The sequence below is a fragment of the Salvelinus fontinalis genome, chromosome 7, assembly GCF_029448725.1.
Source record: "Salvelinus fontinalis isolate EN_2023a chromosome 7, ASM2944872v1, whole genome shotgun sequence".
NCBI lineage: Eukaryota > Metazoa > Chordata > Actinopteri > Salmoniformes > Salmonidae > Salvelinus > Salvelinus fontinalis.
In genome coordinates this window covers 19,419,593-19,443,524 of record NC_074671.1, presented here as the reverse complement: position 1 = coordinate 19,443,524, position 23,932 = coordinate 19,419,593, and the positions used below count along the sequence as shown (strand labels likewise).

The 23,932-nt window shown below is 43.3% G+C and overlaps 1 protein-coding gene across 23 annotated transcripts in view; it reads right to left on the bottom strand.

Annotated features, from left to right (window-relative positions):
- LOC129859164 (histone-lysine N-methyltransferase 2C-like) overlaps positions 1 to 23,932 on the bottom strand; it is a 216,761-nt gene that overhangs the window by 79,682 nt on the left and 113,147 nt on the right. For 22 of the 23 annotated variants that reach the window (XM_055928604.1, XM_055928584.1, XM_055928588.1 and 19 more), the window contains exons 14-18: positions 19,809 to 19,934; positions 18,729 to 18,848; positions 17,861 to 17,965; positions 13,405 to 13,509; positions 10,845 to 11,026 (exon numbers count right to left, since the gene is read on the bottom strand). In XM_055928604.1, coding sequence (XP_055784579.1) covers positions 10,845 to 11,026; positions 13,405 to 13,509; positions 17,861 to 17,965; positions 18,729 to 18,848; positions 19,809 to 19,934 — 638 coding nt within the window. The remainder of the gene's footprint in view (positions 1 to 10,844; positions 11,027 to 13,404; positions 13,510 to 17,860; positions 17,966 to 18,728; positions 18,849 to 19,808; positions 19,935 to 23,932) is intronic. The other variant, XM_055928596.1, reaches the window with a different exon arrangement.

Here is a 23,932-nt window from a genome sequence, read left to right as displayed (position 1 = left end):
ATGTACAATTCTGGCAAATTAATTACGGTATTTGTTAGAAAGAAATGGTCTTCACACAGTTCGCAACGAGCCAGGCGGCCCAAACTGCTGCATATACCCTGACTCTGCTTCCACAGAACGCAAGAGAAGGGACACAATTTCCCTAGTTAAAATAAATTCATGTTAGCAGTATTAACAATATTAACTAAATATGCAGGCTTAAAAATATATACTTGTGTATTGAATTTAAGAAAGGAATTGATCTTTATGGTTAGGTACACATTGGTGCAACGACAGTCCTTTTTTCGCAAATGCGGTTGTCAAATCATCACCCGTTTGGCGAAGAAGGCTGTGATTCGATGATAAATTAACAGGCACCTCATCGATTATATGCAACGCAGGACAAGCTAGATAAACTAGTAATATCATCAACCATGTGTATTTAACTAGTGATTATGTTAAAATGTATTGTTTTTTTATAAGATAAGTTTAATGCTAGCTAGCAACTTACCTTGGCTCCTTGCTGCACTCGCGTAACAAGTAGTCAGCCTACCACGCAGTCTACTCGTAGAGTGCAATGTAATCGGCCACAACCGGTGTCCAAAAATGCCGATTACCGATAGTTATGAATACTTGAAATCGGCCCTAATTAAAATCGGCCATTCCGATCAAACGGTCGACCTCTAGTTGAAACATAAGTCTAAGGTCGTTTGCACTCTGAAGCAAGTTCTCATTAAGAATTTGCCTGTATTTGGCTCCATTCATTGTTCCCTCTATCCTTACCAGTCTCCCAGTCCCTGCTGCTGAAAAGCATCCCCATATCTTGATTCTGCAACCCCCATGCTTCCCGGTAGGAATGGTGTTAGACAGGTGATGAGCTGTGCCTGGTTTTCTCCAGATTGAGCGTTTTGAAATCAGGCCAAAGAGTTACATTTTGGTCTCAAACCAGATAAAAAAATTCCTTATTCTTTCGGTTTTTCTACAAACTCCAGGAATGCTGTCATGTGCCAATTTCTCAAGAGTGGCTTCCATCTGGCCACTCTCCAATAAAGCCCAGATTGGTGAAGTTCTGTAGACAAACTCAGCCAAGTTATTCTGTAGTTCTGTCAGAGTGGTGATTGGGTTCTTGGTCACCTCTCCCTGAACAAGGTCCTTCTTGCCTGGTTTCTCAGTTTGTTCGGACGGCCAGCTCTAGGCAGAGTCTGGGTAGTTCCATATTTTTTTAATTTCCCAATGATGGAGACCATTGTGTTCTTGGAATGTTTCAACACTCTATATATTCTTGAAAACCCTTCCCCAGATCCAGTGCATTTGGTAAGTATTCAGTATTCAGACTTTTTTCGTTACAGCCTTATTCTAAAATGGATTTTAAAAATCCTCAATCGACACACAATAACCCATGACAAAGTGACAAACAGGTTTTTAGAAATGTTTGCAAATGTTAATTACATAAGTATTCAGACTCTTTGCTATGAGACTCGAAATTGAGCTCAGGTGCATCCTATTTCCCTGGATCACCGTTGGTTTCTACAACTTGATTGGAGTCGACCTGTGGTAAATTCAACTGATTAGATATGATATGGAAAGGCACACACCTTTCTATATAAGGTCTACAACATTGTAGGTCTCCAAGAACACAGTGGCCTCCATCATTCTTAAATGGAAGAAGTTTGGAACCACCAAAAGTTTTCCAAGAGCAAATTGAGCCATTGGGGAAGAAGGACCAAGAAACCGATGGTCATTCTGACAGAGCTCCAGAGTTCCTCTGTGGAGATGGGAGGACCTTCCAGAAGGATAACCATCTCTGCAGCACTCCACCAATCAGGCCTTTATGGTAGAGTGGCCAGACGGAAGCCACTCCTCAGTAAAAGGCACATGACAGCCCGCATGGAGCTTGCCAAAAGGCACCTAAAGGACTCTCAGACCATGAGAAACAAGATTCTCTGGTCTGATCAAACCAAGATTTAACTTATTGGCCTGAATGCCAAGCGTCACGTCTGGAGGAAACCTGGCACCATACTTACGGTGAAGCATGGTGGTGGCAGCATCATGCTGTGGGTATGTAATTTAGCAGCAGGGACTGGAAGACTAGTCAGGAATGAGGGAAAGATGAACGGAGCAAAGTACAGAGAGATCCTTGATGAAATCCTGCTCCAAAGCACTCAGGACCTCAGACTGGGGCGAAGGTTCAACTTCCAACATGACAACGACCCTAAGCACACAGCCAGGATAACGCAAGAGTGACTTCGGGACAAGTCTCAATGTCCTTGAGTGGCCCGGCCAGAGCCCGGACTTGAACCAATCGAACATCTCTGGAGAGACCTGAAAATAGCTGTGCAGCAACGCTCCCCATCCAACTTGACAGAGCTTGAGAGGATCTGCAGAGAAGAATGGGAAAAACTCCCCAAATACAGGTGTGCCAAGCTTGTAGCGTCATACCCAAGAAGACTCAAAGCTGTAATCGCTGCCAAAGGTGCTTCAACAAAGTACTGAGTAAAGTGTCTGAATACTTATGTAAATGTCATATTTCATTTTTTTTATAAGTTTGCAAAACATTTTTTAACCGTTTTTGCTTTGTCATTCTGGGGTATTATATGCAGACTGATGAGTGAAAAAACTACTTAATCCATTTTAGAATAAGGCTGTAACTTAAGAAAATGTGGAAAAAGTATAGAGGTCTGAATACTTTCTGAATGCACTCATCACAATTCTAGCTCAAAGATCTACAGACAGGTCCTTGGACTTCATGGTATAGTTTCTGCTCTGACATGAACTGTCAACTGTGGGACCTTATATAGACAGGTGAGTTTCTTTCTAAATCATGTCCAAACAATTAAATTGGCCACAGGTCAAACTGTAGTGACATCTCAAGGATGATCAAAAGAAATTGGATGTAGCTGAGCTCAATTTGGAGTGTCATAAAGGGATGTGTATATATATTTCTGTCTTTAATTTTCAATCAATGTGCAAACATTTCTTAAAACATGTTTTCACTTTGTCATGATGAGGACTTGTGTTTAGATGGGTGAGAAAATAATCCATTTAGAATTCAGGCTGTAACAAAATGTGGAATAAGTCAATACTTTCTGAAGGCAGTGTAAATACTGTTCATCCAAGCAAACCTGAGGGTACACAGACACACAAACCTACTATAAACTCCAAAATAACCCACTACAGTTACGCTATCTGATATATACCACACACACTTAAGTGTGTGTGTGTGTGTGTGTGTGTGTGTGTGTGTGTGTGTGTATGGATCATCCACCTTGAAAAGAGCTGCCCTAAAAATAAATATATGTCACTGGCGGGGCTCCAAGGAAAGTCCTGAATGAATGAGTCTCGCTGCAGTGTCAACAGAGTGTTGTTTGACTGGGGATTAGGGACTGATGTTACGCCTAATATGGGGGAAATCCCTCCCTATCACGGCTGAAAACAGCTGCTAAAGCTCTGCTACAGATCAACAACGTGTGACAGAGGGGGAAAGAGAGAGAAAATAATGTTGATGTTCAGTGGTGGGAGTGTAGATAGTTGGCGAGAATATATGAGAGCGAGATGCAGAGAGAGAGCGAGACACAGAGAGAGAGACAAAGTGGCTAAACTCTGGTGCCCAAACACTAGGCATGGCCTGGAGCTGTTGTCAGAGGATATACTAGGGTCCCTAGCCACATCCCAATTCACACGGGCACAAATTACCTGAGGACCCAGCAGGAAAGGGTGGCCACAGCACAAGGGAGTGATTGAAAAAGCTTCTTTCACTTTCCCCAATGCACATGTGGTCATCTCTACCCTGCTAACATGAAAATACTTACACCCTGCCACCATACAGCGGGTGAATAAAAGCATTTTGCGAGACTGTGCCTCAAAACCTAAATGTCTACCTGGCCCACCACCCCACCCTCAACTTGAACAGCCTTTATGACCAGGTCTACCTCTACAAGGCACCAATCCCAACTTTTGCCAGGACCCTGACGGACGTCACCCTCAACCGTAGCCCCAGAAACTCACACAGGAGCATCGGACACCCTCCCAGACCTGCAAGACCCCTCCTGAAGGACCTGCATCGAGAGAACACACAAGAGGACCTACACCCAGACCACAGCATCACCAGCCACACCCCAACCAGATAAGACCACCCCAAGCAAAACCTGGCCACACCCTATAAAAGGCCAACGCATATCAGACCTATGTCCCTTCTGCACACCCCATGCCCACCGCCACTGCGGCACGGACCTCAACATGACAGCAGGACATATGCCCAGGCCGTGAGCAGCGCAACAGGCCCAAGCCCACTATTACACCTGCCCAAGCCCCATCCTGCGACCTAAGATGTACATAACAGATGCTCTGCTCACACCTACTGTGATGGTTCAGGCCTAAACCACACAAAAACACCACTAGACACTATGGAACACAAAGCTTTTACAATCTCATCCTGGAATATACAAGGTCTGAGGTCATCTGCCTTTGGCCTAAAGAGCAGGAACCCAGACTTCATCAAAGAAATTGGAAATACAGACAATGTCAACTTAAAAGAGTGTACCATCACTCATTCATATATCTTAATGAACATATTCTTTATCCCTTTACACTTGTGTGTATAAGGTAGTAGTTGTGGAATTGTTAGGTTAGATTACGCGTTGGTTATTACTGCATTGTCGGAACTAGAAGCACAAGCATTTCGCTACACTCGCATTAACATCTGCTAACCATGTGTATGTGACAAATAAAATTTGATTTGATTTGATTTAAAAGAAACATGGTATAAAGGAGACTTGCCCTCTAGTTTACAGAAAGTTGGTAGTCCCATCCACCAAACTACCAGGTGTGAAACAGGGAAAAGACATAGTTGGTATGCTAATTTGGTAAAGAGCCTAACCCACTATTAACTAGTCAATACAGGAACATTTTACATCTGGCTAGAAATTATTTAGAAAATTTAAATCAGAGAAAAATGTCCTCACGGGTGCTGCCTATATCCCCCCCAATAGAATCCACATACTTTAACGATGACAAGGTCAACAATTTCCAGGCCCAGTTGCGACCAAAATGCCAGAACTGGACAAGAACCTGACACCCTCAGCACATAGGGGGACAAACACCTACAGCTGAAGTCGGAAGTTAACATACACTTCGGTTGGAGTCATTAAAACTCGTTGTTCAACCACCCCACAAATTTCTTGTTAATTTTTTAGGGATAGGGGGCAGCATTTTCACTTTTGGATGAATTGGTGCCCAAATTGAACGGCCTCCTACTCTGTCCCAGATGATAATATATGCATATTATTATTACTATTGGATAGAAAACACTCTGAAGTTTCTAAAACTGTTTGAATTATGTCTGTGAGTATAACAGAACCATATGGCAGGCAAACTTCCAAACAGGAAGTGAAAATTCTGAAAAGGGTCGATAAGAAAGTCATCGCCTATTCAAATCCCTGTAATCTATGGATCTGTTTGCACTTCATACGCCTTCCACTAGATGTCAACAGTCAGTAGAACGTGGAATGAAGCCTCTAGTGTGATGTGGGGCCGGATGGGAGCTATTTGAGACACTGGTCTGGCAGATTGCCAGTTCCTGGTCACGCACTCTAGCCATGGGATGGCCATGTGTGCCATTAGTTATACAGACATGAAGAAATGCTCCGGTTGGGACGTTATTGGATATATATGATAACAACATCCTGAAGATTGATTCTCTACTAAGTTTGACCAGTTTATTCGACTTGAAATATAACTTTTTGAAGTTTTCGTCCGACGCTTGCCTTCATTTGCGCCAGTGTTTGGACACGTGTACTACACATGCTAGCTAAAGTTGCTAATTTGACATAAGTAATGGACATTATTGAACAAAAAAAATGATTTATTGTGGAAATAGGATTCCTGGCATTGCATTCTGATGAAGATAATCAAAGCTAAGGGAATATTTATGATGTCATTTCGTATTTCTGTTGACTCCAACATGGCGGAGAAATGTTATTTATATTTGAGCGCCATCTCAGATTATTGCATGGTGTGCTTTTTACTAACGTTTTTTTTTTTTTATCTGACACAGCGGTTGCATTAAGAACCAGTGTATCTTTAATTATATGTAAAACATGTATCTTTCATCAAAGTTTATGATGAGTATTTCTGTTATTTGACGTGGCTCTCTGTAATTACTCCGGATATTTTGGAGGCATTTCTGAACATGGCGCCAATATAAACCGAGATTTGTGGATATAAATATGCACATTATCGAACAAAACATAAATGTATTGTGTAACATGATGTCATATGAGTGTCATCTGATGAAGATGTTCAAAGGTTAGTGCTTAATTTTCTCTATTTCTGCTTTTTGTTAATTCTATATTTTGCTGGGAAAATGGCTGTGTTTTTCTGTGGCTATGTACTGAGCTAACATAATTGTTTGGTGTGATTTCCCCGTAAATCCTTTTTGAAATCAGACATGTTGGCTGGATTCACAACATGTGTAGCTTTAATTTGGTGTCTTTCATGTGTGATTTCATGAAAGATTGATTTTTATAGTAATATATTTGAATTTGGCGCGCTACATTTTCTCTGGATTTTGGCCAAGTGAACGTTAGCGTCCCACATATCCTAGAGAAGTTAACAAACTATGGTTTTGGCAAGTCGGTTAGGACATCTACACAAGTAATCATTCCAACAATTGTTTACAGAAAGATTATTTCACTTATAATTCACTGTATCACAATTTCAGTGGGTCAGAAGTTTACATACACTAAGTTGACTGTGCCTTTAAACAGCTTGGAAAATTCCAGAAAATAATTTCATGGCTTTAGAAGCTTCCGATAGGCTAATTGATATAATTTGAGTCAATTGAAGGTGTACCTGTGGATGTATTTCAAGGCCTACCTTCAAACTCAGTGCCTCTGCTTGACATCATGGGAAAATCAAAAGAAATCAGCCAAGACCCCAGAATTATTTTTTTTAGATCTCCACAAGTCTGGTTCATCCTTGGGAGCAATTTCCGAAAGCCTGAAGGTACCACCTTCAGCTATACAAACAATAGTACGCAAGTATAAACACCATGGGACCGCGCAGCCGTCATACCGCTCAGGAAGTAGACACATTCTGTCTCCTAGAGATGAACGTACTGTGGTGCGAAAAGTGCAAATCAATCCCAGAACAACAGCAAAAGACCTTGTGAAGACGCTGGAAGACACAGGTACAAAGTATCTATATCCACAGTAAAACGAGTCCTATATCGACATAACCTGAAAGGCCGCTCAGCAAGAAAGAAGCCACTGCTCCAAAACCGCCATAAAAAAGAGACAAAGATCGTACCTTTTTTTTTTTAAATAGAACTGTTTGGCCATAATGACCATCGTTATGTTTGGAGGAAAAAGGGGGGGGCTTGCAAGCCAAAAAACACCATCCCAACCGTGAGGCATGGGGGATGGCAGCATCATGTTGTGGGGGTGCTTTGCTGCAGGAGGGACTGGTGCACTTTGCTGCAGGAGGGACTGGTGCACTTTGCTGCAGGAGGGACTGGTGCACTTTGCTGCAGGAGGGACTGGTGCACTTTGCTGCAGGAGGGACTGGTGCACTTTGCTGCAGGAGGGACTGGTGCACTTCACAAAATAGATGGCATCATGAGGCAGGAAAATTATGTGGATATATTGAAGCAACATCTCAAGACATCAGTCAGGAAGTTAAAGCTTGGTAGAAAATGGGTCTTCCAAATGGACAATGACCCCAAGCATACTTCCAAAGTTGTGGCAAAATAGCTTAAGGACAACAAAGTCAAGGTATTGGAGTGGCCATCACAAAGCCCTGACCTCAATTCTATAGAAAATTTGTGGGCAGAACTGAAAAAGCGTCTCCGAGCAAGGAGGCCTTCAAACCTGGACTCAGTTACATCAGCTCTGTCAGGAGGAATGGGCCAAAATTCACCCAACTTATTGTGAGAGGCTTGCTAAGTCAAACAATTTAAAGGCAATGCAACCAAATACTAATTGAGTGTATGTAAACTTCTGACCCTCTGGGAATGTGAGGAAAGAAATAAAAGCTGAAATAAATCACGCTCTCAACTATTATTCTGACATTTCACATTCTTAAAATACGTGGTTATCTTAACTGACCTAAGACAGAGAATTTTTACTAGGATTAAATGTCAAGGATTGTGAAAAACTGAGTTTAAATGTATTTGGCTAAGGTGTATGTAAACTTACGACTTCAACTGTACCTGGAGGTGACAGCATTCCCTCCCCCATATGCCTCCATAGACAACTACGACAACATAACCAACAAAAACGCGTCACAACTCTTGCAACTATGTCAGACACTGGGTATGTACATAGTCAATGGCAGGCTTCGACGGGTCTCCTATAGAAGGTACACCTATAGCTCATCTCTTGGCAGTAGTACTGTATACTACTTTATCACTGACCAGAGTCTCTCAGAGCGTTCACAGTCAGCCAACTGACACCCCTATCAGATCACAGCAAAATAACACTCTACTTGAACTGAGTTATGCTCAATCACGAGGAATTATAGCCAAAGGAACTGAATCATATTAAGACATGCTATAGATGGAAGGAAAGTAGTGTGGAAACTTGCCAAAAAACTATTTGGCAACAACAAAGTCAAACACTTTTAGACAACTTCCTGGACAAAATGTTTCACTGTAATAGTGAATGTGTAAACTTGTCAGTAGACAACCTAAACATTATATTTGACCTCTCAGCTTCCCTATCAAATCTAAACATTTCTAGCAGACAACCTAAAAACAATGACAAATGGTTTGATGAAGAATGCAAAAACCTAAGAAAGAAATTGAAAAACCTATCCAACAACCAAAAACATAGAGACCCAGAAACCTTGAGGCTACGCCTCACTACGGTGAATCACTAAAACAATACAGAAATACACTACGAAAAAGAAGGAACAGCACGTCAGAAATCAGCTCAATATAATTGAAGAATCCATATAATCTAACCACTTCTGGGAAAATTGGAAAACACTAAACAAACAACAACACGAAGCATTATCTATCCAAAATGGCGATGGATAAACCACTTCTCTAATCTTTTGGCTCTATAACAAAGAATAAACACCAAAAACATATACATGATCAAATACAAATCTTACAATAAACTATTGAAGACTACCAGAACCCACTGGATTCTCCAATTACATTGAATGAACTACAGGACAAAAATACAAACCCTCCAACCCAAAAAGGCCTGTGGGGTTGATGGTATCCTAAATGAAATGATAAAATATATAGACAACAAATTACAATTCGCTATACTTAAACATCATCCTTAGCTCTGGCATCTTCCCCAATATTTGGAACTAAGGACTGATCACCCCAATCCACAAAAGTGGAGACAAATTTGACCTCAATAACTACCGTGGGATATGCGTCAACAGCAACCTGGGGAATAGCCTCTTCATTATCATTAACAGTAGACTAGTACATTTCCTCAGTGAAAACAAAGTACTGAACAAATGTCAAATTGGCTTTTTACCAAATTACCATAAGACAGCCCACATATTCACCCTGCACACCCCAATTGACAAACAAACCAAAGGCAAAGTTTTCTCATGCTTTGTTGATTTGGCTATTCAAATGGATGGAAACTAATGTTGGGGGAAAAAATACGACATTATAAAATCCATGTCCACAAACAAGTGTGTGGTTAAAACTAGCAGAAAAAAACACATTTCTTTCCACAGGGCCGGGGGGTGAGACAGGGATGCAGCTTAAGCCCCAACCTTTTCATATATATCTCAGAGAGAGTGAGAGAGACGTAGAGAGAGTGAGAGAGATGTAGAGAGAGCGAGAGACGCAGAGAGAGCGAGAAGCAGAGAGAGCGAGACGCAGAGAGAGCGAGACGCAGAGAGAGCGAGACGCAGAGAGAGCGAGAGACGTAGAGAGACGCAGAAAGAGCGAGAGACGCAGAGAGAGCGAGAGACGCAGAGAGAGCGAGAGACGCAGAGAGAGCGAGAGACGCAGAGAGAGCGAGAGACGCAGAGAGAGCGAGAGACGCAGAGAGAGCGAGAGAGAGAGCGAGGCAGAGAGAGCGAGAGAGAAAGACGCAGAGAGAGCGAGAGACGCTCGAGAGAGAAAGACGCAGAGAGAGCGAAAGACGCAGAGAGAGCGAGAGAGAGACGCAGAGAGAGCGAGAGAGAGACGCAGAGAGAGCGAGAGACGCAGAAAGAGTGAGAGACGCAGAAAGAGCGAGAGAGAGAGAGACGCAGAGAGAGCGAGAGAGAGAGACGCAGAGAGAGCGAGAGAGAGAGACGTAGAGAGAGCGAGAGAGAGCGACGCAGAGAGAGCGAGAGAGAGCGACGCAGAGAGAGCGAGAAAGAGCGACGCAGAGAGACGCAGAGAGAGCGAGAGACGCAGAGAGACGCAGAGAGAGCGAGAGAGAGACGCAGAGTGAGCGAGAGAGAGAGACGCAGAGTGAGCGAGACGCAGAGAGAGCGAGAGAGAGCGAGACGCAGAGAGAGCGAGAGAGACGCAGAGAGAGCGAGAAAGACGCAGAGAGAGCGAGAAAGACGCAGAGAGAGCGAGAAAGACGCAGAGAGAGCGAGAAAGACGCAGAGAGAGCGAGAAAGACGCAGAGAGAGCGAGAAAGACGCAGAGAGCGAGAAAGACGCAGAGAGCGAGAAAGACGCAGAGAGCGAGAAAGACGCAGAGAGCGAGACGCATGGATGAGAAGAGACATTATAGAGATAGAGATGAGATACTAAGGGAAAGAATAGAGACAAACAAACACAAATCATCTTCATTCTAAAAACATTTGACAGCATCATTGGTGCAGCCAGACAAGCTCTGATGCTTTGATTGGCTGTGCTGTGCTCCGTGATTGGCAGCAGTCACGACATATACACACCACTTGCACTTCCAGCTGCCCTTGGGCACCGTCTGCAAGGGCGGGTCCAGGCAGTAGGTGTGGTAGCTGATGTCACAGTTGTCACACAGCAGCAGGCGGCCTGGGTCGCTGGCCTGGCCGCACGCCTCGCACACCGTGCACTCCAGACAGCGCCAGCCTTTACTCAGCACCACCCGGGTGATCTGGTGGCACAGGGGGCAAAGGTTAGAGAGGTATTAAAGGGGCAGAGCAGGGATAGGAATCCCCTTTAAGGTCCATTTCAATGGAGCATATTGACTAATGGCTGTATGTTCTATATTTAGTAGGGGAATAATCACATCTCTAGTTCCCAGCAGCACATCTTCCAGGTTAAAGGTCATTGCTGAGCTATTTGTCAAAGGGATGCACCAGTATTTATTAGCCAATAAACCATGGATGTGGAGGGAGGATCAAACCAATTGAGAGAAAGACCCTCCTCCCTCACCCATTATGTGCTGAAAGCCAGACAACAAATACCATAACAAGCTGACGTTGGTGGATTTCCACTTGCATAGTTTAGCCACCCAGATTACCTCCATTTAAAATGTTTTTTGATTTCAGTACTCAAATCTGGGTGAGGTATTTAGAGATTGCATAGTAAACAGTTACCCAATATCATTACCCGACTACTCCTAAATGTATCATGGGCTTACTTATAAACACCACTTTGTGCCAGTAGGCCACCAATTCCATTGGATCTGGCAGACCCGAAACGGATGCCAAAAAAGAGACTTATTCTCACCATGTTGTCAATAACAGGTACATCTCTCTTTTACTAGTCTTGTAATAAAAATAAATAAAAATTACAACCAAGCAGCCAATGTGTATAGCCGTGAGTGAAATGTACAGTCACACTAAGTGCTGCTGAGCGCACTTGGCTACCAAGGGCAATTAGCCGTTTCGCTAGCTACCGGGGGCCATCAATAATGCCGTCTCCATCATTCCTGTCCATTAGCTTCCGCCAGTGCGCCGCGGTGCTGCTAACATCAATCGGTTTAATCACTGTGTTAGCTGGGATGGGTGCGATTGGCTGGCAGAGGCAGGCGTGATGAAGAAAACCTGTGCGTGTGTGTGAGTGTGTGTGCGTGTCTGATAGGCTCCCATTATTGAGTGAGTGCTTTTTTTTCAGTGGGAGAGATTAAAAGGGGGGTGGGTACATTCTATATTTAGGGGCCAATTCACTGAATACACTGAACCAGAATAGGCATAAGGGCAGCATGCATATGACATTCATAAAAGTAAAACTTCTATACATACTATTGATTTTATTTTAAGGGCTTTGTTCCAACTAGAATGGAATATGACAATTGTAGGCAAGCCGGCTTGGAGTGGCGACTGCTTGAGGTGATATTTGTAAAAAACTTAACACTATATCAAAGGAAACTCTCTTAGGCCCTTATTTGTCTGCCAGAGGGGGTGGTGTTGCGGGGATAAGACTTGGCGTGGCGATAAATCCATCAATAGAATCCACACAAGGTGCTTAAAGTGAAACCTGTTAATCATCCCAGTATTTATTTGACACCTTGGCTCAAAGCTGCTTGGGGAGGTTGGCACAGAGCCTAATACAATCTGTAGGGAATCCCCTGGCGACTACACTACAACCAAACTATGCATACATGTAGCCACATACACAAAATGTTGCTGTTTTAAAGCTAATTTCCTGCAATTTTACAAATTATGCCACGGGGCGGAGAGAAGATGTTATAGTTTTAAATCTAGTTTCCTGCAATTTTACACATTTTGCCATGGGGTTGAGAGACCATTTTAGTTTTAAAGCTAATTTCCTACAATTCTACACATTTTGACATGGCTTATGCCATGTTCTTATGCCATCTGAGCAGTGGTGTAAAGTACTTTAAAGTACTACTTAAGTCGTTTTTTTGTGTATCTGTACTTTACGATTTATATTTTTTGGCAACTTTGACTTTACTACATCCCTAAAGAAAATATTGTACTTTGTCTTACATACAATTTCCCTGACAACAAAAAGTACTCGTTACATTTTGAATGCTTAGCAGGACAGGAAAATGGTAAAACTCATGCACTTATCAAGAAAACACGTGGCCATCCCTACTGCCTCTGGCCTGGTGGACTCACTAAACACAAATGCATCTTTTGTAAATAATGTCTGAGTGTTGGAGTGGGTGCCCCTCCTTATACTTGTACGTTTACTTTTGATACTTTAGTATAAATTTGACAATTACATTTGCTTTTGATACTTAAGTATATTTAAACCAAATACTTCTAGACTTTTACTCAAGTAGTATTTTACTGGCTGACTTTTACTTGAGTAACTTTCTATTAAAAAGGTATCTATACTTTTACTCAAGTATGACAATTGGGTACTTTTCCCACCACTGCATCTGAGTGCCTCAAGCAGAACAAAATCAATGGAGGGGCCCCATGTCTTGCTAAATGCATTTAGCCACTGCTAAATGCATATAGGAAAAACAATGCAGTGTATATATACATACACATTATTGGTTGCGGATTATCTTTTGAGAGATACTGTAGGTCTGGTATAGGAAAGAGAAGGGTTCACCTTGATGTTGACACAGAAGGGGTGGTAACACTGGCCACACTGGGAACAGGCCAGCAACCTGCCCTCTGACCCCTGGCCAAAACTCCCACACACCACACACATGTCCTGTATAAGGGAGAGAGGGGAGGAAGGGAGAAGAGAAAAAAAGGGAAGTAGACAGAGAGGGAAAGAAGGAGGTAGGGAGAGAAAGATGGAGAGGTGGGAGGTTCAGGAGAGGGAGCAGGGGATAGAGAGAAAAGGATGTGGAAGGAAAAGGAAAGAGTGCATAAGTAATGGGGAATAGAGCAGGTTAACAGAAAATGGAGAGAAAACAAGAGAAAGTTAAATTTCTCGACGTACATAAACATACGAGTTAAATTTCTCGACGTACATAAACATACGAGTTAAATTTCTCGACGTACATAAACATACGAGTTACATTTCTCGACATACATAAACATACGAGTTAAATTTCTCGACGTACATAAACATACGGCTCCCGCAGTAACAAGCAGCGTAACTCGGGATACTTTCATCTTCCACGACACAGCATCTCTTAAGCGCCTTACCTCACAGCAGGATTCATCTGTGTCTCAGGGGTGTGTATGTGCGTGAGTGCGCGCATGCATGTCCATGTGTGGGTGTGTGCAAAAATGGCCAGACGCAAATGAGTGGAAAAAGTTGGAAGAGAAAACAAGGCCAAGAAGAGACTAGTAAACAGCCTGTCCAACAAGGACAAGAAATTATCATAGCATCATCATACAAAATGCATTTGGAATGTTTCATAATCTCTAATAGCTGTAGTATTTTTTCACCAGCATGCATATTCAAATATGTACAGTAGGGCTGACCCCATTTAGTCGATTGGTCGATAGGCTGTTGGTCGACAGAGATTTCTTTAGTCGAGCAGTCGAACAATTAATACATTTTATTTTTCACAAGACACGTGTCTGATTCACGCCTGTCTCAGTGGACTAATCCCTGGCGGAGGCCATGAGGAAGGCACAGTTCATCACTAAGACATGTGATATTGACATTGTGTATGGTTATATTATGTAAAAATATTATGGTGCAACACTAATAAATATAATATTATTTTATAACAAATGTGCTTTTTCCCATATTGGATACGGTCACTGTCCGAGGTTCTGAAACAATCTTCAGTGCGCCGTAGAATTGCCGCCTTTCCCTATGTTGCTATCTGCATAATAGCAAAGTTACTAGCATATTGGGAATGAGAACAATGCGGCGGAGGCAGCAGCAGCACAGACGAGGAAACAGTCCTTGCTTAAGCCTAATTGTTTAAGAAAATTGAGGAGAGGGGAAACCAACTTAATTAAGTCTTATAATCAATAGCCTAACTTAAATGCGCCTGGCTTTATTAATCATCCATATTTAAATATCTACAGAAATGAGACAGATCTTGCTTACGTTGCTTGTTTGAGTGTTTGTTTAATAGCCTACTGATTCCGTGAGCACCAAGCCTCATGCAACAGCAAAATGTTGGACAAAGCAATTTCACAGATTCAGCTGGTTTTAATCTTTGCTATGCTGTAATAGAGGCTTTTTCCCCCGTTAGAACAGACTGGTATTAATTATAATGTATTTAGTGGTGTTTACACTGTTCCAAACAGACAGAAAAATGATATTGTAATCTAACCGCACCGGTTTGTCACACACATGCATTTAGCTTTCGCTCCTATACCCTCCTTTTCTTGATCTCCTTATTGTTATTATTACAATTATTATGATCGTCATTATAATAAGTAATGTCGTTATCATTAGTAGGCTTTGTATAGTAGCCTTGTGTAACCACCATCGAGCTGTAGGCCTAAGAGTGCATCCTGTTTAGTCTTAATAACTGTAACTTAGTTAGGCCTATATTTCAATATGTAGGCTACTGTATCAATCAATCATTCATTTGTTCATGCCATCAAACAGCAAATGAGACATTCATGCTTTGAAATGCAATCAATTATTTAGTGTTGTTTACACTGTTTCAAATTGTCAGAAACAATATTTTATTGTAATCTAACAGTAACGGCTTTTGGCACACATAATACTCAAGCAACAATTGCTCCTATACCAGCCCTTTTTTTAATCTCCAGTGTTTCACGTAAAGAGAGCAAGGGTTGAGCGAATAGGGAATGTTTTTCCTAAACAAATTAGAGATTTTGATAACTTTTCAGTCAGAAACAAGAAAGTAAATGACTGCAATTATGTTGCGGCTTCAGCACGAACAGCGCAATAAACACTTGCTGTGCTGCCTTTGAGCTGCAGTAGGGAGAAGAGCGAGACAATGTGCGCCAGTCACAGGTACTAGCTGTCATTTCTTTCAACAGTGTGACCATCGGGCTCTTTCTTCAGTCATTTGTGTATCTTAATTATTTAATCAAACAGTGTGCTAAAGCATCAGACAAGCTCAGTGCATATGTAGTTGATTTTATTCAAACACAGGGTGTGTCTGTCTATATATGGAAAAATAAGATTAAACATTACGACCAATCAATTGGTCAAAACAGGACGACTCTCGGTTGACAAAGATTTTTTTTAGTCGGGACAGCCCTAATGTACAGTACAGTATTTGGTTATGTGAGACACTTAATAGGCTTTAGGCATATTCAACAGACGCGGCTTGACCAGGGAGGAAAAGTCCTATTGTCCTCCTTATTAAAGTCACCAGTCACTACTGCAATACAGAGCCTTTTCTAAGGAAGACAAGAAGGATTTGACAGTAGAGAGACCATGAGGGGAGTTGAAATAAACAGCTTTAAGCAACACACACAGACACACAAGCAGGGACTTTGATGGCACAAAGTGTCAATACTCTATTGTTTCAGTGATGTATGACGGTACTGACCTGTCAGATTGAAGTGGTCTGAAGTTGAGAACATGACCACAGTGTTGGTACTGACCTGTCAGAGTGAAGTGGTCTGAGGTTGAGAACATGACCACAGTGTTGGTACTGACCTGTCAGAGTGAAGTGGTCTGTGGTTGAGAACATGACCACAGTGTTGGTACTGACCTGTCAGAGTGAAGTGGTCTGAGGTTGAGAACATGACCACAGTGTTGGTACTGACCTGTCAGAGTGAAGTGGTCTGTGGTTGAGAACATGACCACAGTGTTGGTACTGACCTGTCTGAGAGTGAAGTGGTCTGAGGTTGAGAACATGACCACAGTGTTGGTACTGACCTGTCAGAGTGAAGTGGTCTGAGGTTGAGAACATGACCACAGTGTTGGTACTGACCTGTCAGAGTGAAGTGGTCTGTGGTTGAGAACATGACCACAGTGTTGGTACTGACCTGTCAGAGTGAAGTGGTCTGAGGTTGAGAACATGACCACAGTGTTGGTACTGACCTGTCAGAGTGAAGTGGTCTGTGGTTGAGAACATGACCACAGTGTTGGTACTGACCTGTCTGAGAGTGAAGTGGTCTGAGGTTGAGAACATGACCACAGTGTTGGTACTGACCTGTCAGAGTGAAGTGGTCTGAGGTTGAGAACATGACCACAGTGTTGTTACTGACCTGTCTGAGAGTGAAGTGGTCTGAGGTTGAGAACATGACCACAGTGTTGGTACTGACCTGTCAGATTGAAGTGGTCTGAGATTGAGAACATGACCACAGTGTTGGTACTGACCTGTCAGAGTGAAGTGGTCTGAGGTTGAGAACATGACCACAGTGATGGTACTGACCTGTCTGAGAGTGAAGTGGTCTGAGGTTGAGAACATGACCACAGTGTTGGTACTGACCTGTCTGCGAGTGAAGTGGTCTGAGGTTGAGAACATGACCACAGTGTTGGTACTGACCTGTCTGAGAGTGAAGTGGTCTGTGGTTGAGAACATGACCACAGTGTTGGTACTGACCTGTCAGAGTGAAGTGGTCTGAGGTTGAGAACATGACCACAGTGTTGGTACTGACCTGTCAGAGTGAAGTGGTCTGTGGTTGAGAACATGACCACAGTGTTGGTACTGACCTGTCTGAGAGTGAAGTGGTCTGTGGTTGAGAACATGACCACAGTGTTGGTACTGACCTGTCTGAGAGTGAAGTGGTCTGTGGTTGAGAACATGACCACAGTGTTGGTACTGACCTGTCAGAGTGAAGTGGTCTGAGGTTGAGAACATGACCACAGTGTTGGTACTGACCTGTCAGAGTGAAGTGGTCTGTGGTTGAGAACATGACCACAGTGTTGGTACTGACCTGTCAGAGTGAAGTGGTCTGAGGTTGAGAACATGACCACAGTGTTGGTACTGACCTGTCAGAGTGAAGTGGTCTGTGGTTGAGAACATGACCACAGTGTTGGTACTGACCTGTCTGAGAGTGAAGTGGTCTGTGGTTGAGAACATGACCACAGTGTTGGTACTGACCTGTCTGAGAGTGAAGTGGTCTGAGGTTGAGAACATGACCACAGTGATGGTACTGACCTGTCTGAGAGTGAAGTGGTCTGAGGTTGAGAACATGACCACAGTGTTGGTACTGACCTGTCTGAGAGTGAAGTGGTCTGAAGTTGAGAAAATGACCACAGTGTTGTGCATGGCATTCTCCTCCTCTTCTTTCACCATGTACGGCTGCTCCACAAAGCTGGCCTGGAGAGACACACACGGACACAGGCACACAGACAGGCACACAAGCAGGAGTTGATTAACAAATTATTTTAAAGAATATTGAAATTAAAACAGATGGTAAGATTGTGTTTCAAATCTGAAAGGTTGCGCTAAAAAATTAAGTAGTGTTTTTCCTAGTAAAGTATTAGAAAATATATCCCAGGATCAGGCCTGATCTAGGTCTAGGACATGAAAGACGTTCTCATGTGACCAGCTATCACACCTCCAGACTGTGTGTCAATATATTATTATGTCATCCACAGGGACAAACAGGCAGCAGGGTTCCCATCTCAGCATTACCATGCCGCCCGCGTGTCAACATGCAGGCTGACTAGCGGCTCTGGGCAACAGGCAGGCTGCCATCTAATCCAACTATCTAGCTCGTACAATCAATACAGAATTGACATTTCTACCTTAAAAGGTGCCCACAATGTATAGTATTTTAAATGCATGTTGAACACATTTTCTGCGTCAACCACCCACAGTTTTTAGTGGGGGGGGGGGACATGTCAGTTCCCTGCCCACCGCTATAAAATAGCATTCCTCTCCCCACCACCCCCTCCCTACCAACCAACCAACCCTCATGCCGTGCTTGAGTGTACTGTTCCTCTTGCTAATGTGAGAGCACTCTCTGGGCTAAGCTAAGCACATTAGGCCATTGTTTTATTAATGTATGCAGAGGAGGAGGAGGACAGAGAGAGTGAGGGAGGCGGTGGAGGGGGATAAAGGGGGTGAGGGCTCCTACCCCAGGGGTCATGGCGAGGGTGGTGTCGGCTTTGAGTCCTCGAGAGCGTCCGCGGCCCCCGCGCACAGATAGGTTGGCCCCGCGGGGCCTCCGCCTTCCAGGGAAGCCGGAACCACGACCCTGTGTGGGAGAGAGAGGGCAGGATAAAAGAGTGAGGGGGGAGAGAGACATTAAGACAGGAGCAAGAGGGGAGTGTGAGGAGAGAGCAAGACAGGAGGGAGACAGGGAGGAGAGAGAGACAAGAGGGTGAGAGGTGTGTGTGTGTGTGTGTGTGTGTGTGTGTGTGTGTGTGTGTGTGTGTGTGTGTGTGTGTGTGTGTGTGTGTGTGTGTGTGTGTGTGTGTGTGTGTGTGTGTGTGTGTGTTTGTGTGTGTGGCAGAGAATATCAAACAGAGAGAGCAAGGAACGAGTGAGGGAATGAGCGAGTGGGAACGAGGAAGGAGGGAAGGGGGAACGAGGAGGGAAATAGGAAGGGAAGAGAAAAGAGCTAGAGAGAGGGATAGAGAAAGGGGAGAGAGGGATAGAGGAAGGAGAGAGGGAAAGAGTAGAGCGCGCACGAGAGGGAGGTATGAAGTGTGTATATGCTAACTGATATGAGACTATACATCGCTCAGATCAGTGATAGATTAAGGTATAATAATTGAGCCATGTTGTGAAGGAGTTTTATCTTTACCTTGTCAGCTCAGACAGGACGACATAATAGTGGAGTTTATGAACTCATCAGAGCGCGTGCGAGAGAGAGGCTTGTTGTGGCGCGTTAGCGTCAAAGTGGATTCATGTCACAATGTCAGGACTAAAGGGTTGCGGTGGGGGTGACAGAGAGGGGGGTCAGGGGTATTGGGATTCCTGTCGTCCCGGCAATGCTAACAACGCTAAATGCTAACAATGTTAATTTATAGAATAATAACGCAAATCATAAAGGAGGTGCAAAAACAATGTTCACATGGATTTGCCTTCACTCTCCGCAGGTGGCACCATGTGCTGTGTCATGTCCTAACCTGTCCCCACCTTGCCGGGCTAAACCACTGAGTGAAAGGGGGGGGGGGGTTGGACATGGACATCATAAGAGCGCTCCATTTACCACTCTCATGCTCCAGACGGGCACCTCCTGCAACTGCCTGTTTTTTGGGCCATCCCACCCCCCCTCTGAGGGGTCCTGCTGGGACCAAGAGGGGGGGCTTGCTGCCCTATGGTTACTCCATGCTCCCTGATTGGAGGAGGGGTGGGGGTAGGAGGAAGATGGGTTGGGAGTGGGAGGGGACAAAATGCAGCAACATAAATGCAACAGCCAAATGCAAATGTCAAACAAAGAAACAAAATAAATGGTTATACATGACATTATAAAAAACAGCCAAGAAACCAGTGAGATATGAGACTTTTGGGACAGCTCCTATACATGAGTGGAGGGTAAACTGAATTCACCTCAATTTGGAGATTCAGTACAATTCAATTTGAAAATCTGTTCCAATCAAAAAGGAGATTGTGAAATATCGATGTCTGCAAGAAGAGGGTCAAGTTCAATAGTCGGAGAGAACACGAGACATTGCACGTTTGCACATCCACTGCATCCAGTAATGCTACGCCTAGTCAAGCGCTCCGCGATAGTCCGTCCACAACTCCACACTATCCAGTGTCGGGCCTGCCGGGCGCCATGGCAGCCGCCTGTTACTTGTTGGCGTGTTTACAAAACAAGTGATGATTATGTCAGCGTGACGCCACCGCTGCTGTCGAGATAAACACAGCGACCGTCGTCAGGGAATTTCAGATTAAATTGTCACAGGGAAGCGTTTAGCTTGTTTAATGAGCTAATCGGCAAGAGGCTATATAATTAAGCTCAATCACACAATCACAGTGGGCTTTTTCCATTTTTTATTTTTTTTGCAATGCAAAATCATTTCAACTTGATGAATAATATATCACAGCCGTGGGTTAGATTTTTTTTTATCTATCCTGCATTTTTTTCTCCATCTCCAGCTTACATTTGTCCCAAAATTTTCGTCAAGCACTTTTTAATGAAACTGTCGGAATTAAGCACGAGACAACCTTTTCACTGTGAGTTCCAAATATCTCTAATGATCGCCCCAGGGGGAGTTTTTTTATGCAAGTGATGTCAGAATGCACTCACTAACCCAAAATGTGATTGTTAGGCAACAGGACAGTTAACGGGCGCTGCCCTCAAACAAAGGCACGCTGCCTGCTAAATATCTATTGGTTAGGTTTCTAATTGTCAATTTCGAATAATTTTCTAACAAGTTTTATTTTCTAACAGTTTGAATGGAGGTGTGTTCTGCCTAAACATTAATTCACATAGAAGTACCCCATTTCACTGTTGCAGACAATTTATGTCTGATGCTTTACTGAGCCGGAGAAACTTCTCTCTACGACATTTCCCCTGTGTTTCCTCAGACATTTCCAGTCAGAAAAGAACCTGCACAAATTTTTGGAACCTGGCACATTTTCCGGCTGGCGCCTGCATTGCCTTCATTGTGGTTTCCCTTACATTATAATAACAACAACTTTGGACATGTGCGTTCCTATCAAAGTAAGTGCCTTATTACGTTATTGTAGTTTCTGTATATAGTGTTGTCATTTCTACTGTAGCACACCGTATATATGGAGCATAATATATTTACTGTTTTATTCACGTTTTCAAGTTCTGGTGACAAATCATGCATTCCAAGTCTTGCATTGATTGTAATGGACACATGAGTTGTGTAAAATACTTTTTGGAAGGTTGTACTGATTATGATGAGCTAATGCTAAGCTAAATGCCAGCTATGTGTGGCGCCGTGTTTGTTGACATCACAATGCATTCTGGTTGTCACGTAAACATCAGACCAAAGATGTTATGACAAAACGAGGTGAAGGGATAGTTGACGTGACTGACTTAGACTATAGCTATCGTTACTCTGGGTTGCCAGCTCAGACCCCACATTCCAGGGGTTTTACTTTTAGTTAGCTTATACATTACTCCTGTGTTTGCCCCCCATTTACTGATAAATCCCCCATCATGGTAGTATTTCCTGCATCATATTCCCCCACAATACATTCCACATTTCTACCCCCAATGGACTTGAAATCACCCACAAACTAAATGAACCCCCCCACAAACTCCCCTAAAATGGTTTAAACCAAATCTGGCAACCCTGTTTAGCTTTTGCGCTAAGGTTAGGCTTGGCAGTAGGCTTGTATTTGGGGTAATGATCTGTGAGGTAATAACATTTTATTTGGTTTGTGATTTGTCATAAACTGAAAACGACTTGTCAAGTCATGTGCTCCAGTTCTTGTATACACTGAAACAAGTACATCGAAGATTTGTAATATGCTGAAAAGTGGCCAAACTAAGTTAATCTTTTACACGCAGCCATCTCCCAGCTAGCACAGTGGATCTGGGCCGATTCCGGCTGAGAGTCGGGGCACTCGGCTGAGATTCAGACTCGGCCGACATCATGTGGACCGAGTCTGGGCCGCCTTCGGCAGTATTACTTATGGCTAAGATGCGGGGATTGAGCTCAAGCCGATTCCGGTGATCGTTATCTGGCCCAAATGTATTACTTGGGGTTCGGGACGATTGGGGCCACTCTCTGGTAGATGATTACATGGGCTGCTTAATATAATTATGTATTTTTCCATATTATCTCACCGTTTCTGTGATCCTTAAATACAAATTATTTAAGAGTCCTGTGTAGTATTTTGACACTTTGTGTAAGGCAATTGATAAGCATTAAAAACTTTGTGGATGGAACCTCCCGAGTGGCGCAGCGGTCTAAGACACATTGCTACAGATGCTGGTCCGAGAACCGTGTCGGCCACCACTGGGAGACCCATGGGGCAACGCACAATTGGCCCAGCATCGTCCGAATTAGGGGAGGGTTTGTCCCGACCAGGATGTCCTTGTCCCATCGCGCTGTAGCGACTCCTGTGGCGGGCTAGACGCACACACTCTGACCAGGTGTATGGTGTTTCCTTCGACACAAAATGTATTTTTTTTGTGGATGGGTATAATTTGTATGCATAAAATGTATAATAGTAATATTTAAAATTACTAATATCGGGTCATTTTCTATACATTTATTTAAATTTGCATCGGGCCGCTTCTGGGGGGATTCTGGTAAAATGCCGGCAAAGTCGGCTGAATTCCGGTAGAAGGAAATGTATGTACTTGGGCCGTTTCTGGGCAGTCATTCATTTTGACTCCGGGGCGCATCCTACACCCAATTCCGGGCCGAGTAAATCAGTTCCAGCATCCCGGAAGAGGGCTGCTTCTGGGCCGATTCCTGGCTGCGTTTTGACTTTGTTTATTTGCATCTTCTACTGGATGGCATTCTTGGATTAGGGAGTTTTCACATGTCAAACAAACATGCCTGCCATCACAAAGAATTTAGCTGCTGTTAGCTTATGTCTTTTCTAAACAATATGTCACGTCTCCCTTGTGCTCACCAGAGATGTGGTACATTGTAAACAAGTTAGGTTGGTAACATATGTTTTGTTATTTAGACTGGTTTATGGAATGAGTTTGGATGTGTTCTGTGTGAGGCTTGGATAAAAAAAGTTCACATTTATCTTTTACAATAAAAGGTATAATTGAGGAATAAAGTTGTGAAGACCTTCATTTCCCATCAGTACAAAACATTGTTTAGTTGTTTTCAAGACACAATGCTGTTAAGACGTGTTTGTTGAGTCCTACGTTCTGTTGCTACTGTTCCAATCACATTTTTGCAATAATACGCTGCAGGGACCACTCAACAATGATCACAAATATGTGATTGTACGCATCAAAGGGTTAAAGGTGTCAGTGTGCAAAAGACAGGCTTTGAGAGAGAGGGGGGGGGAGACATTTCAGTAGATTCTGTATATAGTGTGTGAGAATGAGGGTGCAAGTGAATGGGGATGTATTTGTTGAATGCATTCATAGATAGTGAAAAGAACATGATCATGCCATCTCCAAGCACATGCTTGTGAATACAGTATGCTCAGTTGCAAAGTATAAACGGACCTCAAAGGTTAGGCTAAATCCAAAAACAGGCCAAAGTCAGAGTGAAAGAGTTGGAATTTGGAGAGATTGTCTGCACAGTACAGAGACGTTCTTCACAGCTTCCATCTCAAACATGTACGACATACTGTAGTCACAAATATCGTCATACTACCCAACTTCCTGAGCAACCCCATCCCATTCTACACATTATGCATTAAAAAGGTAGACAA